This window comes from Cydia splendana, chromosome 25 (genome assembly GCF_910591565.1).
Source record: "Cydia splendana chromosome 25, ilCydSple1.2, whole genome shotgun sequence".
NCBI lineage: Eukaryota > Metazoa > Arthropoda > Insecta > Lepidoptera > Tortricidae > Cydia > Cydia splendana.
In genome coordinates, this window is record NC_085984.1 from 3,619,582 (window position 1) to 3,638,468 (window position 18,887).

Below are 18,887 nucleotides of genomic sequence, written 5' to 3' on the forward strand. Positions count from 1 at the left end.
CTTAATCCGGGGACAAGGAGAGTCAACTAATAGGAACAAATTGACTTTTGCAATTTCCATTTAGTAGGAAATACAACTTCTATATTTGTAATTTGAAGTATGCTAGAGTAATTTCAGAAATTTGGTTTTGTTATTCCGAGAGGTGCTTTAGCAATATCGGAGGTGATGACGTCATGGGTGAAAACTAACCGTTTTGTAATTCTAAGCGTGCTTTAGCAATATCGGAGACGATGACGTCATAGGTTTTACTAAACTGTACTGCGATTCCAAGCTAGCTGTTGTTATTCTAGAGATAATGACGTCACAGGCAAAAACTAAACTGTTTGCAATTCCTCCGCCCCTAGCAAACGGGCGCCGCGAGAGCATGTCGCGCGCGTGGTAGCTACCCGTCTCTATTTCTGTCTGTATGAATAAAAAAGCATTTGGTAGTATATCTCTGTACTAAAGAGGCACTATAAAAGCCTGTCGAGATATTCTACCCATTCCTTTCTTATTCATACAGTCAGAAAGAGACTAGTAGTTATTACGCGCGCAACATGCTCTCGCGGCGCACCTGTGCTAGGGAGGTTGGAATTGCAAACAGTTTAGATTTACCTTTGATGTCATTATCACTAGAATAACAACAGCTAGCTCGAAGTTGCAGAACAATATATTCCTGTAGACCCCAACTACACAGTAGGTCGCGGGTTAATATGTCCATGGCCCACAATATATCCTAAATTTATTATTTAACTTAAGTATGTTTTAAACAAAGAAGACACGAGACACGCCCGCCCGACATCCGACACAATACTAACTCTAACCAAATGAACGTAGCAAGTAGCTGTGTTGGTATTACAAAACTCGTTTAGTGATTGGTACAACAATGAACATAAACACAACAAGTCTATCTACTAAATACCAGTAAACTTTGTAATGTCGCTATAGTAACAACTGAATTGTTATTTTAAATGGGGTAATGTTATTCCCGCGAACTCGTTTTTTAGATATTACAAAACTATGTAAGTGAGACATTTACTAAAATCATAACTTGAAATCACAGATGCTTTTTTCCAAAAATCACAAACTGTTTGCTGAAATTAGATTTAGTATTACTGAGCTGTTTGTAGAAATAAAATTTTTTTACAGAAATAGTGAAACTTCCATGATTACTACTAAAACTTCATTTTTTCCCCCAGTACAGAACTGTTTATTAATTCCTGGCTCCAATTTCACCACGGTGACAGGTGCGACAATTGTAAAACATCACTGTTGCTGACGTCACAGGCATCCATGGGCTACGGTTACCGCTTACCATCGGGCGGGCCGTATTCCTGTTTGCCACCATCATTGTTTTATTAAAAAAAAAACTTTATTATATCGAAAAAAAAACAGATATTTCTCTTGCTAAGTTTATGACAATTGTCACAAGAAACATTACAATTGTCACGAAATTCCGACATATAACTCATTACCTACAATTCTTCTAAATCTTGACAATTGTCAGAAACTTCGCAAAAGAAATATCTGTTTTTTTCCGATATAATAAAGTTTTTTTAAATAATACAATGATGGTGGCAAACAGGAATACGGCCCGCCCGATGGTAAGTGGTAACCGTAGCCCATGGATGCCTGTGACGTCAGCAACAGTGATTTTACAATTTGTCGCACCTGTCACCGTGGTGAAATTGGGGCCTGGTGGTGATTTTTCTCTCAGTGTAGGTCGTGCTTTTTAGACCGCATGATATGACCAAAGAAGCTGCAGACACTGACAGTAAGATCGTGTATATATATTTTTGGACGTTGGCCTGAACATGTTTGTGAACTCGAGCGCACTGACTTTTTTAGGGTTCCGTACCAAAAGGGTAAAAACGGGACCCTATTACTAAGACTCCGCTGTCTGTCTGTTTGTCTGTCACCAGGCTGTATCTCATGAACCGTGATAAATAGGCAGTTGAAAATTTCACAGATGATGTATTTCTGTTGCCGCTATAGGACAAATACTAAAAACAGAGTATAATAAATATTTAAGTGGGGCTCCCATACAACAAACGTGATTTGTTTTGCGGTCTTTGCGTAATGGTACGGAACCCTTCGTGCGCGGGTCTGACTCGTACTTGGCCGGTTTTTTTACAATTCAAACGATCGCAGTTGGAATAGAAGGGCCAGCTGCTTTGATCTTAGTAATCGTAGTAATTGAAAGCTCTTCGGAAGTAATTATTTATGAATTCTGTTTCCATTGACGTAAATATTTAGAGGGATATATCTGAATCTGAATCTTGATATTTGATCTTGGCCTTATATGCAGTGTTGGCCGAAACGTTAATGCATTTGATCTTTCTTGTCCATTAACCAGTACAAATTGAACCCTCAACTTTAACCGTCCGTTACCGTTTACGGTTCAATTTGTAATGGTTAATTGTCAATTGCAATTAACGTTCGGCCAACACTGCTTATATGTATCTGATGGCGACTATCGAATGTACGTTAGTGATAAAAATCACGGACTGTATTGTCCATTCCAGACCATTTTATCACCGCGCCTTAAAGAACCCTCGAAAGATAACATTAAAGTTAACAATGCATCAAAATTGATGGCGGCCGCGTCCGATAACGGAACCCGGCTCGGAACCGCCTATAAATTCCTCCGGGGAACCCCATTACTTACCCCTATCTAGGGGATCCGTTCTATTTGTTTCCATAGTCGCTAGGTTATAGACAGACCTACTTGGCAAAGGGTGGAAAGAAGGGTATTATAGTCTGGCAAACACAATTTGTCATGCAGCAGAAAAAGGCGCGAAATTCAAATTTTCTATAGAACATCCCTTCACGCCTACATTTTTCTAAATTTGCCGCCTTTATTCTACTGACGGATATGGCTTGCCAAACTATATGTATTTATCTAGTATAGGGTAAATTATACTAATATTGGCGGCGGTGCTCCAACCGGACCCTTGGACCCTTCAACCTTGTTTAGTGTTGAGTTTCTTTATTAAAAAAGGTTTCAAATGCTAGTAGTAATGGTAATGGGTAGTTCATTAGGTTTCAAGGGCCAATCATCGGGTAATTTATCCTATTTTAACAAAATATAGTCTCTTGCCACATTTTATGTATGAAATGATTATTATAAATTTTCACACTATTGTAAATATCGTGATAATGTCTGTGCGGAAAGAGAAGAGTCGTAGAATATATCGGGATCCCTTACATTCCACGACTCTTCTATTTCCGCACAGACTCTAATTATGATGATAATTATCATTGATAGTTATCCTTTTGAACCCTGATCATTAATCGTAATGTGAGTGCTCAAACATTATGATTTAATAACCTATCAATCTATTAAAATCACTTAGCAAGTCATTTCATAAAGGAAATATACAAATGTATATTCTTGCTAGTATTTTCCAATTTCCCCAGAGAACTAAAAACATCCAGACGTTCCATTCGGCTAGTTCCGTTCTAAAATATCTGTCGCTTTTACCGTATTCCCTTTCGGTATCTCTCGGTTTCAACTTTCCATCATGATTACTTGTTACTTTGTGTACAGTATGTTGATTTTATAGGACCCTTGGGATGATATTAAGCTAAATTGTCGCATAAATAACCCTATTACACATGTAAATGCAAAAAAATATTAACGTCGAAAGCGTTACGTACTACCTATGGAATAAGCGCGCTAAAGTGGTTAATTTTTCGAATGAGTGTAATTAATAATAACGTTTAGTGTCATTTACTCTCTAAAAAGAGGAAAATGCGAGTATAATTAAACTAAATCCAAAATCTGATCCAATTTGAAGCCATGGTTCGCGTAAGAGTTTGTTGGAAAAAGCGCTTTAGATGGCAACATTAGTAACCAATAAAATTCTTATAAACTCTTAATAAGGTGATTTTAAAGTAGAGATGTAGATGACAGAGCCACCCAGACGGAGCATTCCACGGGCTGTCCCGTACAGACGCATTTTATTTCCTGTGTTGCCACTTTTTTTTCGGCATTTAAAGCAGGCGATTATTTTTCTGTGCATATTTTTGACCATTTATCATAGAAAAGGAAACTCTTATACCTGCAAATCTTCAGAAAATTCGCGTTCGTACGGCACAACGGTAGACTACTACTTACTACTTGGCTGGATCAGCGATCCGAACTGGATCTTGGCCTCCGACACTATATTTCGCCATTCGTTCCTATCCTGTGCGATCTGACGCCATTCAGCCGCTTGTATGCCACACAGGTCTTTTACAGGTCAACGGTTGACGGTAGACAATTTCATGGAATGCTCCCAATTTGTCTTCAGTCTCTACCGAATGCGGCGCTGCGTACATTTGTTTCTAGATACATTGTCTTTTTGCTAACGAGTATAATATTTTGTCAACAGGAGCACCACCTCCAGAGGGCGATATGCACGGGGCTCATCATACCCACGCCGGAAGTATGCGACGTCCAGGACCTGGAGTTCTACGAGCGGTGCTACCCGCCCGACTACAAGATGCCCAAGCAGCACATACACATGCAGCGTGAGTAATGTCCTAATACGTACACTGAGAAAAAAACTAACAAAAACACACTTAGAATTACAAAAATAAAACTTAATCCGGGGACAAGGAGAGTCAACTAATAGGAACAAATTGACTTTTGCAATTTCCATTTAATAGGAAATACAACTTCTATATTTGTAATTTGAAGTATGCTAGAGTAATTTCAGAAATTTGGTTTTGTTATTCCGAGAGGTGCTTTAGCAATATCGGAGGTGATGACGTCATGGGTGAAAACTAACCGTTTTGTAATTCTAAGCGTGCTTTAGCAATATCGGAGACGATGACGTCATAGGTTTTACTAAACTGTACTGCGATTCCAAGCTAGCTGTTGTTATTCTAGAGATAATGACGTCACAGGCAAAAACTAAACTGTTTGCAATTCCTCCGCCCCTAGCAAACGGGCGCCGCGAGAGCATGTCGCGCGCGTGGTAGCTACCCGTCTCTATTTCTGTCTGTATGAATAAAAAAGCGTTTGGTAGTATATCTCTGTACTAAAGAGGCACTATAAAAGCCTGTCGAGATATTCTACCCATTCCTTTCTTATTCATACAGTCAGAAAGAGACTAGTATTTATTACGCGCGCAACATGCTCTCGCGGCGCACCTGTGCTAGGGAGGTTGGAATTGCAAACAGTTTAGATTTACCTATGATGTCATTATCACTAGAATAACAACAGCTAGCTCGAAGTTGCAGAACAATATATTCCTGTAGACACCAACTACACAGTAGGTCGCGGGTTAATATGTCCATGGCCCACAATATATCCTAAATTTATTATTTAACTTAAGTATGTTTTAAACAAAGAAGACACGAGACACGCCCGCCCGACATCCGACACAATACTAACTCTAACCAAATGAACGTAGCAAGTAGTAAATTTTACTAAAATCACTAACATTCGTTTCGCTGTGTTGGTATTACAAAACTCGTTTAGTGATTGGTACAACAATGAACATAAACACAACAAGTCTATCTACTAAATACCAGTAAACTTTGTAATGTCGCTATAGTAACAACTGAATTGTTATTTTAAATGGGGTAATGTTATTCCCGCGAACTCGTTTTTTAGATATTACAAAACTATGTAAGTGAGACATTTACTAAAATCATAACTTGAAATCACAGATGCTTTTTTCCAAAAATCACAAACTTTACTAGTAAAAATCGGAGAATTTTAGTAGTAATAAAAATGGATTGTAACAAATACTGAACTTTGTTTAATGCTCCATTTACTAAAGTCTGTTTGCTGAAATTAGATTTAGTATTACTGAGCTGTTTGTAGAAATAAATAAATTTTACAGAAATAGTGAAACTTCCATGATTACTACTAAAACTTCATTTTTTCCCCCAGTACAGAACTGTTTATTAATTCCTGGTGATGATTTTTCTCTCAGTGTATGTGTCTTTTTTTTAAGTCTGAAAGGTGCTTCGTTCCTTTCATAGCCTTCATAGGATTTTGGAAGGAATCTTACGTATAATTTTCTTGCGTGTATCCATTTACAGCACCTGGTATACCATATACCTGGTAAATGACAGAAATAGCTATTTTTTCTGGACATTCGCGTCTCACTATGCTTAGGGAAGAAGCGGATTAAATGTCGACCGCGCGTTTGGCTAATACCTCATTGGTAGGCGTGAGGTGCTGCTGATCATGATTCATGAGGCTAGAGGCGCTTGGAGCGAAGCGCTCTCATTGAGGCATATTAGGCCTCAGTCACTGGCAGCATGAGCACCTCTAGAGTGTCGTGTTTTTCTGACGTTTTTGATAGTAAATTGCTTTTACTACTATCTGTTAAACAATCTCGGTATTTAATAACTCGCCCTATAACTTTGAAGTGACATTTCTCATACAGCGCTGGCAAATGACAATGCCAGCTGTTTGATCTCGTTACTGTCATATGAATATTTGCCTCGGCCACGAAAAAGGTCATCGACGATCGCCATTTACATATGTATTTGTTTTTTACGGGGTCCCTTTGTTTGACACAAAGTTTTAAGTCATAATTTTTTTTTTATTAGCCTGGTTTAGTGTTCCACTGCTGGGCAAAGGCCTCCCCTCCTTTCCTCCACTCAACCCTATCGTTTGTACGTTCCCGCCAATCCGGATTAAATGCGTCCAAGTCGTCCCGCCATCTCCTTTTTGGTCTGCCTGCACCCCGGCCAGCGCCATCTATAGTGTTCCGTGGATCCCACTCGGTAACCATTTTGGCCCACCTTTCAGTCATAATGTATTGTTTATCATATTATCATTAGTCATAATTCTGAAACCGTTAACTTTTCAGGATTTTCTTAAGGTTATCCTATAGATAGGTTAGGTTTGTTTTATGGCAATCCTGAAAAGTTACGCGTTTCTGAGAAAAACAAATTATGAGTAACGAAAATGCGACAAACAATACATTATGACTTAACCTCGTAAGACCCAAGACAATTTTTGCGCTTTTGAATTTGGAACTTTCTTTTATTTCTATAAGGGTTCATAACTCGAATTTAATTTGTACTTATACAAACTTTTTGGGAAACAATAGAGACCAGTTTTTCACAATTGTGCGGCGTTCTACTGTACATTGTCAGTTTGCAAGTCGTTCTCTAATAAGCAAGGTTTATTAGTCCTTCGAGCTCAGTAAAAACATATTATACAACAATTTTTACATGCAGAAGTTAAATTAATTATATTCGGTTTATAGTTTATTTCAAGTATTTTCAATCAAGTATTTTATTCGTGATAGACTTAAAACTAAAATTAGATACAAGAGCATAACTAAAAACTACAAATAAGTATTCATAAAATTGGTAAGAGTTAAAGTTTACCACGAAATGGTCTCGCCTCAGCATAATACTGACCCGAAAGTCAGCGCTGATCTACTGGCGAGACCATTTATGGGTCACGATTTATTTCTATTTTATAATAGGTACATATTACAAAAGCTCATACATTACCAAGAAGCAAATAAGAAACCAGTAATTCGCCTAATGGTCGCATCGGGAGCTCAGCACCGGCTATTACGCCAGCATCATGCTGAGATGGGGCCATTTCGTGCCACTCTACCCTGTATTCTTCTGTAGTTAAGGCTGACGTCCGATCGGCGACAATAAGCGGGAAACGATAGCGAGTGTTTCATGTCAAAAAATGTTCTAATTTAAATTTTTAACAAGCAGAAACCTGCAAGTTAAAAATAAACACAAAAAAAAACAAACAAACAAAGCAAGAAAGCAGGTGAAGCAAAGACGCTGGAGTATCGATCCAGAGGCCGTGAGTTCAAGTCTCACCTAAGACAGTAATTTTTCCACTTTTAAATTCATTCTAAGCTTAAAAAATGTTCTCATCGGCAATTAAAAAAAAAAGTTTTTTTTTACTAACTTATCCCACACAACTTTGGTGGTGGTGGTGGTGGTGGTTTGAGCTGATAGCCGCGATAGCTAATGACGCCAGTTCTTATCCGGCCTGCACCACTGTACCAGTCGTACCTAGTGTAAATTTCGTTCGATAGAGTGACGTGACGTACGCGTTTACGTTAATGGTGACATTCCATTTCTAACTGCAGCTGCAATACTGTCAATTTTACTATCGAAATTGACAATGACAGCGACGCGTTCAGTACCGGTAGTGCAGCTGCGGTTAGAAATGGAATGTTACCTTAAGTCTCATGGATTTAGAGTTTCCAAAACGTCCTGTTTCGCGTGCTGTTCAAATTTAATTTTTAATTTACACTAGGGTTACTGGAGGGCTTCGTCACTTTTTCTTTAATATACGACATGTATTTCAGTTTATAACCTAACCCAGTTCTAAACAAGAAGAAAAACTATCGGAACTCGTGTCGAATGCGGTATCCTGCCTTCCATTATGTTGTAAATTAGTTTCTCATTCTACACAGTCATTCTTCCTCGTTGAAACCGCAGCGTGTGGCCAAGGCTTTAACTTTATAAACTTTACCACAGGTCTGTATATTCTGGATATATATTTGGAAAATATCGCTGTATCACTTTCTTTTGTGATATTAAAGAAAGAAATGCAGTTCGGGTATTTGTATAAATGACGCGATTATGCTAGCCAGGGATGTACGAAAGCGCCCTAAAAATCTGACGCCATTTAATGATCGAATAGATTTCTTTCACATTATTTTTACTCAAAATTTCCCGGCAAATATTCAGATATTATCACGTCAGTATACCTGATGTTTTTAAAAAGCAGTCAACTTTGCAAAAAAAATAAAACCAAAGCTATGAAACCGTCCATACGTTTATTTGAAACAAAATTGACAATGAAATCTCTTTGACGCAATATTCCCTCGCCGTCCGATCAATTGCATTGAATAAGCGAAGATGAAAGCTGAAAGCGGGGAATAAGCCCGACCGTTCTATTTAGTATAGGCTATATGTCTAGACTAAATTGATTTCTAGGTACTCATCACTTAATTAGTACTTTAGAAGAGTCGCAAATGGATTTAAGCTTTAATTGAATGCGTAAAGTGACGTTTCTTCAAACAAAAACGTTCACTTTTGACACTGACATATCTGATTCATATCGTATCTACACGTAATATTTGACGTATCTTAATGAGTGAACTGCGTCGTGGATATTCACCGGCCAATTGTCTTCATAAAGCACGTCCCTTCCTAAACCTTGACGTTGGCGGAATCATCGACAATATCGATGGAGCCATAACACTCAAAGATTGATTAATTGATTGATTGATTGATTGATTGACGTATCTTAAAGTTCGAATCGGGCCTTTAGCCTTAAGTATCAACTTAAATACGAATGCTTTTTGTACAGAACACAGTATGACAGTACCCACAAAGTACAAACTATACGGAAATACGGACACAATACTAAGACAAGGCTGAAGCGATTTATCTTTTTATGTGTACAGTCACCTGCAATAATATGTTACTCTATGAAGGCCGCAAAAATATGTCACACGCGTTTATAGCTCTACAAATAAGTTCGAGTCAGATATTTTTGCGGCCTTCGTTGTGTAACATATTATTGCAGGTGACTGTACTATTGTGTACATCTTATAGCAGATCTCAGTACCTACGTCTTTGGGGATGGAGCGCTCGAAAAGGTTGTTCTATCTATTGTCAGGAGACTAAGAGCAAATATTTTTATCTCTGTTGTACTCGTCTGCACTCAGCAAATGTTTCCCCTCACTTAACTATTTTATTTCGAGAGAATCTATTCTATACAATTTTATGACTAAACTTCTCAATAATGGTGTATTTACTTGCCAGACTTGCTAATAGTTTTGACATTTAGTAGCAAACACGGTGTATGTGTTTTGACCAGTTTGGCGATTAGCGTTCATACTTCTCACTTTATAAGTAATATAAAGTCCCCCGCCGCGTCTGTCTGTTTGTGTGTATGTATGTTCGCGATAAACTCCAAAACTACTGAACGGATTTTCATGCGGTTTTCACCAATACCAATAGAATGATTATTGAGGTAGGTATATCATTTGTAAGGTTTTGTGTAACCCGTGCGAAGCCGGGGCGGGTCGCTAGTACTTCATAAAACCCGATAGCTTGCCAAGTTGGCCAGAGATATTTTGGCTCTATAAACTTAACCATGAAAAAACTGAAAGTCAAATTATCTTCAGCTTGCAAGAAATTTAGGAAGGGTTTCGGCCCAAGAATGTGCTGGTCTCAGCTCAGATGGTATAACACATTTATACAGTCACGAAATAGTTAGCAGGCTCCACTCTTTTTCACTTGATAGTCTTGATACACATTTTGTTTTAAGTGTTCCGTACTAAACTTTGTTCACGGATCACTTATGACTTATGGGGTCATTGGGATCACTTCGGTCTTGAAAATCGGTTAAATGCGTTTTTCTCAGAGATCGTTAGCGATTTTGGGACAGTTTTAGCAATTACTACTGCTAAGAATGTGAATAAGCCAAATATCTTATTTCATATTTTTGGGGGGAAATTAGGGGGTTGAGAGGGCCAAGACAAATATATGTATTTGTGTTCTAATTTGCCACATTTACCATATAAAGAGTCGTGTGTATCTCGTGCAGGGATGATTTTCCATATACAAACACGGTGTGATTAAACCGAGCGTACAATTTGCACGGAAAAAGCCCGGGCCAGACAAACACGTTTATAATAGTGATGTACCGACTATTGATTTGGCCGACTAGCCGACTAGCCGACTGATCGGCGCTCGAATGGCCGATTAGTCGGCCGACTAGTCGGCTAGTCGGCCAGATCATTAACTTCAGGTCACTCATTAAGTTCAGGTGAAAAACAATAGTTTTGCTCCTTTGGTTGCGCTATTCATCATAATTTACCTTGCCTAAAAGGTGTTCTCTACGGGTTCAAAGACCAATCACACGAATCCTCGTTTAATTTCTGTCTTTAGTTCTTTTATTTTGCGATCCTGAGCAGACCGTCAGTACCTGTAGCTGTACCTTGTAAGAGGTATTTCCAAGGCTCTATTTCCCGTACGTAGGTAGTCGCCAGTTAAGAACATATCCCCTGTGGTCAGCGTCTTTACGAGCAACGTGCCCTGACTAAGTCTCTAAATTTTGCAATAACATCAATAGTTCCTCATGGCTCCACCATTAAAAAAAAAACACAAAAACTGAATAATAATAAAAAAATGTAACTATCGAACTTGCACATGAAATTACACGAGAATCAGTTGAGATCGACCTGTAGAGGAAAACATCAGGCCACCAACATACGATAACGATCAAACGGTCAATTATATGAACAAAAGTTTTCGTATGCACCCTGAATAGGTATTTTAGTAAAATAAACATAAAACATATGGTAAATATTGACTGTTGAATTATTTTTTTTCTGTTTTTCTTTTACTAATAAAGTGCCGACTAATCGGCCAGTTTTGCCGACTAGTCGCCGACTAATCGCCGACTACAAATGTGGCCGGATAGTCGGCTTTCCCGACTAGTCGGTACATCCCTAGTTTATAACCCCCGGCAGAGCAATGTTCACATTGATCGCGCAGCGGGGGGATCGCGGTGGTTCAACCAGAATAGGTAAAAGGATCCGCGATCAGTAACAACATTAACACATATACAGCTGATAGTACTCGGTTCCTGGAGCATATTTAAGTATGAAACATTATAACTTTTAGGATGTTTTTTTGGAGAAAACTGAAAAACTAATTTGCTACGTAAAAACACCCTGTTAATGTCATGTTAATGTGATTATTAAATGTGAACTCATTGAACAGATTCTAGTATCTCTTTTACCTGACAGTCCTGGCACCTAACTGTCTGGCCAGTTCATCCTAATAACCTTTTGCAGTTTTCCTTATACTAATTAATTTTTTTACCGGTAAATTAAAACAAAAAAAAATATTTATTATTCTTAATTTCTATTTAAAGTTAATTGTTTTAAAGTAAAGTATCATCTGTTAAAATATCTGCAACTAATAAGGTAGCACCTTAAATAGCTTGACCGCTTTTCTAAGATCAAGTGCGCCATAGTAAATCTATGGCAAACTGTTCTTCGGTTTCTACTATTTTCGGTACTATAAAGTAGCACAGATATCAAATTCCTTGACTTTACTTGTGTAAAGTTTGCACACAAGGTCCTAGGAAGCGAATGCTTGGCTTCTCACCAAGTGCCCGACTGCAGTGGCCCCCTCTCGTTTCCTCGGACCCCGAATATACGATTTTCGTGTTTCAGCTGTAGGCTTTGCGTATGTAACGAGGCAAAATACCAAGGCCATAGGCGGATGCGATGAACTGACCTACTTGTGAACACCGAAATGCCTTTCCACAAAGATTTTCGGCGGCTCGGGACCGGTGGTGACAGCTTGGTGCCGAGAAATGCTCGCTAGAGCTTAAACCGTGCGGCATTATGCATCTGGCGTGAACCGGCCTTAATATCTAGAGTGCAATGGTTCTTCTTAACCTTTTGCAATAGGTTTTTTAGCTCCAAGGGGAATACCCGTTAGAAATCCATAGATACAACAAATGGGTTTGCTGTTTCGGATGATAGACTCGTTGTACTATTTTCGGCATATTAAAGTAAAAATAATAGTAGATTGTACAACAAGGGCATAAAGTGACCCATTTGTACCCGAGGCAATTTTTGGTCTGAGCGAAGCGAAGACCAAAATAGTAGACGAGGGTAAAAATTGACATTTATGCCCTTGTTGTACACTCTGCTTTTCACTTCGATTCCGAGGAAAATAAAATTATATTTTTCACGGCAATTTACACCACGAAAATCACGAAATTGTCGTAAAGCGAAAGAACATAATACATAACCAATTCCCGCTAACTAACTTTTTAATTTATTTATTTTTAATTTTCAACATGTGTTCAGAGTTTCAGACGCTTGGTTTTCTGCCAAGTCAAACATTTCGGAGCATTTTTGAACGATAATCGACTCCTATTTTATGTGATTTACTAAATTTAATGACAGAAAATACGGATTTCTAATAAATTGTAGCAAAAATATAATAATATAACAAGTTTTGTCATCTACTGTGACACGGCACTTTGTATGGTTAGCTCAGTTTAACGTTTTTAGGATTGTCTCGAATATAGTGTAGTTTTGTTCTATGGCAAGGAAGTCTTTGATATAGCAACAATATACATGACGGGCATTCAGCCAATAGGAAACAAATTGAAGCTGATGGTGTTGCTACTTCAAATTAAATCCTAAATTTATGGAATAATATTAATAAATATTTAAATCAAAAACTTAATTTATAAATACAAAATAGGTTGAAATATATTCAAATAATTGAATATGATTTATTTCTTTGGGTTATACTTGCATATAAAATTATTCCATGAATTTCATTAGTTACTGTTATTTTGATTGTGTCATCCCAGGGACAGAATGGTTTGAGATTTTTTCCTGGCTGGTTTTCGCCCTGGATGGGCATCTTTTATACATAGAACAGTGAAGCGAAGTACATCATGCTCTGGTAGCATCGATCAGAGGCTTGGTTATGCAGTAGCCGCTGCATCCATGAGCTAGGGAGCTCATGCTGTTGTTATTTTGCCACAAACATCTGCTGGTAAAACAATGTGGTGGGAGGGAGTATCAGAGCTGCGAGATGAGTCCACTCTAGGAATTTCCAGCTGCTGACTGGGGTTTTTCGTTTTTATGTTACTACGTATGTGAAATCAGTTCGCATATCAGAGTATGGAAGTCTGTCCATATTCCTAAAACTTCAAGTGTGTCTGGTGAGCAGTTCGCCATAAGAATTTCGCTCTTCTGCTGGATGGAGGTGACGTCACCTTCAAACTGAGACCTTAGTCCTTCGGTGTTGCTCTGCGGTGTCGGGTCAGATTCCCGCTGCAGCAAATCGGCTCCGGCACAGCGGAGGATCACACGTCGGGCTTGAACTGGTGGAACATTGTTATGAGGTTGGTGTACGCTTTCCTTCCGTCCTAGAAGCATTTCAAAATTTAAAGTTAAAGAATTTAGTAGAATCATATGTGATGGCAAATGATAATTTAGGGACTAACAAATTTAGATAGGTCTACATGTAAATCATTAAGCTAGCATAAGCACCTTATTTTAATAATGTCAGACGACAGAGCTGGGTCGTGCCAGAAATGGTTCTAAAATGATTTACAAGCAGACCTATCTAAATTTGTTAGTCCCTAAATTATCATTTGCCATCACATATGATTCTACTAAATTCTTTAACTTTAAATTTTGAAATGCTTCTAGGACGGAAGGAAAGCGTACACCAACCTCATAACAATGTTCCACCAGTTCAAGCCCGACGTGTGATCCTCCGCTGTGCCGGAGCCGATTTGCTGCAGCGGGAATCTGACCCGACACCGCAGAGCAACACCGAAGGACTAAGGTCTCAGTTTGAAGGTGACGTCACCTCCATCCAGCAGAAGAGCGAAATTCTTATGGCGAACTGCTCACCAGACACACTTGAAGTTTTAGGAATATGGACAGACTTCCATACTCTGATATGCGAACTGATTTCACATACGTAGTAACATAAAAACGAAAAACCCCAGTCAGCAGCTGGAAATTCCTAGAGTGGACTCATCTCGCAGCTCTGATACTCCCTCCCACCACATTGTTTTACCAGCAGATGTTTGTGGCAAAATAACAACAGCATGAGCTCCCTAGCTCATGGATGCAGCGGCTACTGCATAACCAAGCCTCTGATCGATGCTACCAGAGCATGATGTACTTCGCTTCACTGTTCTATGTATAAAAGATGCCCATCCAGGGCGAAAACCAGCCAGGAAAAAATCTCAAACCATTCTGTCCCTGGGATGACACAATCAAAATAACAGTAACTAATGAAATTCATGGAATAATTTTATATGCAAGTATAACCCAAAGAAATAAATCATATTCAATTATTTGAATATATTTCAACCTATTTTGTATTTATAAATTAAGTTTTTGATTTAAATATTTATTAATATTATTCCATAAATTTAGGATTTAATTTGAAGTAGCAACACCATCAGCTTCAATTTGTTTCCTATTGGCTGAATGCCCGTCATGTATATTGTTGCTATATCAAAGACTTCCTTGCCATAGAACAAAACTACACTATATTCGAGACAATCCTAAAAACGTTAAACTGAGCTAACCATACAAAGTGCCGTGTCACAATACCCCTCTCCCCGCTGTTGCGTTTTACCAAGGGTAAAACGCTCGCTGTCCTCAGCGACTATCTAAATCTAAATCATGTGTCACAAGAAACGAAAAAAAAAAAAAAAAAAACACAAACAAAACAACCTCAACCATACTTAGTATGGGAGAACCCTAAACAAAAACCACCACCGAAGTGATTGTCGCAGGAACGAGATCCCTATCCAACAGAAAAGCCAAAGTAAACCACACAACTCCACATACCAAAACCAATAAACTAATAAATTTTGAATTTTCTATCTCGAACCCACACAACCTAAATACAAAAAAAATGTGGTATCCGCACAGCCGGAAAAATCCACATCGCAATATCCAACTATCCAGTAAACCATCCCTTGGTTCTACCAGCACAACTTTATCCAGTTGCGCTGGCAAAACCAAACCAACTGCCAGGACCGATGTTCAGCATACTCAAAATATTTCTCCGCTAGACCGGGCAAAATTAAAATCAAACAATTCCTACTACTAAGTTTACTAATATAAACTAGAGTAGCTAAATAACGAAATTTGCATTCCAAACTAAATTCAAAGTATCCAAAATTACTAACCGCTAGTTAGCTAAATTATAATTATGTGTTATGTTGATTTAAACTTTCACGATTATTAAACATTATCAAACTGCACAACGGGACTTAATCGCGTATTTAAGTTTTAAGATTTACCTCCGACGTTTCGAGGACGGCGTTGTCCCCGTGGTCTCGGAGAAGACTGTCCGAGAGTCTTCTCCGAGACCACGGGGACAACGCCGTCCTCGAAACGTCGGAGGTAAATCTTAAAACTTAAATACGCGATTAAGTCCCGTTGTGCAGTTATGTGTTATGTGCCTGAGAACGTGTGCTGAGAGAAAAAAATAAACGGACTACATAACCACCCCGAAAAACAACGTCCGCGGTATGCAGTGCGCGCCCTGCGATACCTCACAAAATAAAGCCTCTCCTTCGCACACCAAAAAAACAACGCCAATCCACACATGCACGGCATCCGCCACGTGTTGGCTAAAACCATCAGCACCATAACACCCAAATTTCTGCGTGACCTCGCACGACAGGAAAAAATAATCCCACATTAAAGACAACGCTCTTGACGTTAATTGAGCTATGGTTGCGCCGCTCCATACATTCATCGCTTTCAGTTCGTAGCATCCTTCCACGTTCATACTGTGTGGTGAAACAGTTATACCTGTTCGCCACGTCTCTGACAATTGGTGATTAAATATGACTTTGCAATATTTAACACTGTTGCTAAACTACAACCATAAAAACCTGTATGAGCTCTATTGTTCAGTCAACGGTGGCGGCGCGGCGAGCAGTACCCTGTACGCGGGCCGCACGTCCACCGTTCACCCTGTTCAGTCAACGATGGTGGCGCGGCGAGCAGTACCTTGTACGCGAGCCGCACGTCCACCGTTCACCAAACCAGAAGCTGCTACCTTCCCTTTCAGGTCTTTAATGTGCCATGATCCTATACAGTGACCATCTTCCGTCTCTAACTCGTAGACTAAAGGCGACAACACTGCCTTTACTCTACACTTAACATATTTCGGGGCGAGTTTCGCCATCCTGAAATTTTGTGCGTCACTCTGCACATAATTACGTTTCCATACTAAATCGCCTACTGCAAATTGTTCTGGACGTCTTCTCAAATTATAATTCCTAGCATTTGTTTCGTGTGCTCTCAATAAACGTAACCTAACCTGATGAAAAATATCCTTTAAAATCCCGAAATTACCCGCATATTCCTCCCTAGGCATACCCGGCTCGTAATCTCTATCTGTGTCCTTATAAAACGACCCATTGATAACTGGCTCTCTAGCATGAACTAAAAAGAAAGGAGACTCACTTGTGGTTTCATTCACTGCACTGTTTATTGCAAACTGAATTTGGTGCAATTTTTCGTCCCAAGTCCTATGGTTCTCCTTTACGTACGAAGCTACAGCTGTCATGACCGTTTTATTGTATCGCTCAACCAGGTTTACCTGTGGAGTATATCGAGGTCCGTAAAAAACTTTAGGTACGTTATAACGCTTCATTAACTGTCTAAATTCCGATCCCGTAAACTGGACTCCGTTATCAGTAATTACGGTTTCGGGTACCCCGTGCTTCAAAATGACATGGTGCTCAAAAGTCTTCGCCACCAACGCGCTGGTTGCGCGGCGAAGCGGAAAAAGAAGCGTATACTTTGAAAAGCAACACGTAACCACAAACAAAAACGTAAATCCTGCACGAGAGCGCGGAAGGGGACCTACCAAATCAATACTTAACGCTAACATCGGTCGATCACATACTTTTGGCTGTCCCATTAGACCTGGAGTCGCTTTCTGTGAATGCTTATAGGCTGCACAGGTATCGCAAGCCTTCACGAAATCGACAACGTCCTTATACATCCCTGGCCAATAGTATGTCAACGACAACCGCCTATGAGTTTTAAATACTCCAAAATGTGCCGCGGTTGGTTCGCAATGATTCGCGTGTAAAACAGCGTTCCTATCACCCTTGCGCACTACCTCTTTCCAGTCAAACTCTCGCAAAAGATTATACTTGTTTTTACTCAACCGGTACAATTTCCCTCCCCTAATACTATAGTTTGGGAAATTGGCCGGCAAAGTTTCACAACCTTTAAACGTCCTGTCATACCATTCGTCAGTCACGTCGTTAGGATTCACTTGGTCCACGGCGTCAACCTTCATGAGCCTGGACAGCGCATCAGGTACGACATTGTCGGAGCCCTTCCTGTGCTCAATATCAAAATCAAATTGAGACAGTCTGCAACCCCAACGTGCCAACCTGCCCGATGGATTTTCCAGGTTCATGAACCACTTTAGTGACGCGTGATCCGTAATCACCTTAAACCGACGCGAGCCTAAATATGCTTGGAACTTCTCAACCGAAAACAAAACCGCAAGAGCCTCTCTTTCCGTCGCGCTGTAATTCCGTTCACACTTGTTCAGAGAACGACTAACGTACGCAATAGGATGCTCCTGGCCATCAATAGTCTGTGAGAGCATGCCACCTACGCCATATGAAGATGCATCAGCGTGTACCGAGAACACTTTGCTAAAGTCTGGAACCGCCAGAATCGGAGCTGTCACTAATGCATTCTTCAAGGTGTTGAAAGCGTTATCGGCCTCAACAGACCATTGAAAAGCCGGGGCGTTCTTCCCCTTTGAAGTTAATTTATTTAAAGGCGCTGCTATACTTGCGAAGTTCCTTATAAACCGACGGTGCCAAGAGCACATGCCCAAAAACGTCTTTACTTCACGAGAAGTCGTGGGTATGGGAAAGTTCAAAACGGCTGAAACCTTCTCTGGGTCAGTTCTTAAACCTAATTCATCAACGACATGACCCAAGTACTTAATGGACTGTCTAAAGAACTTTGACTTGCCGAAATTTATCGTTAAATTAGCCATTTTCAACCTTTCCAACACACGGTTCAAAAGAAGCAGATGTGTCTGAAAATCTGACGAACATATGACAATATCGTCCACGTAACAGAACACCATACCATTCTCTATGTCACTGGTTATGTTGTGGTCAATGAGTTTATCCATGAGCCGTTGTTGTCGCGCACTCGCGCCACACAACCCAAAAGGCATGACTTTAAATTTAAATAACCCACGACCAGGGACACAGAAACTAGTTTTCTCCTGCGAACTTTCATTTAGCGGTATTTGCCAAAACGACGAGCTCAAATCAATGGTCGACAGGTACCGTGCTTCCTTTAAGCTATCTAAAATTTGCGGAATGTATG

General features: G+C 39.6%; 1 protein-coding gene across 1 annotated transcript in view; it reads left to right on the top strand.

Annotated features, from left to right (window-relative positions):
* The window catches only part of LOC134802590 (uncharacterized), a 144,967-nt gene that overhangs the window by 69,691 nt on the left and 56,389 nt on the right, over positions 1-18,887 (top strand). The window contains exon 2 of the mRNA XM_063775227.1: positions 4,356-4,494. Within this exon, the coding sequence (XP_063631297.1) occupies positions 4,356-4,494 (139 nt within the window). The remainder of the gene's footprint in view (positions 1-4,355; positions 4,495-18,887) is intronic.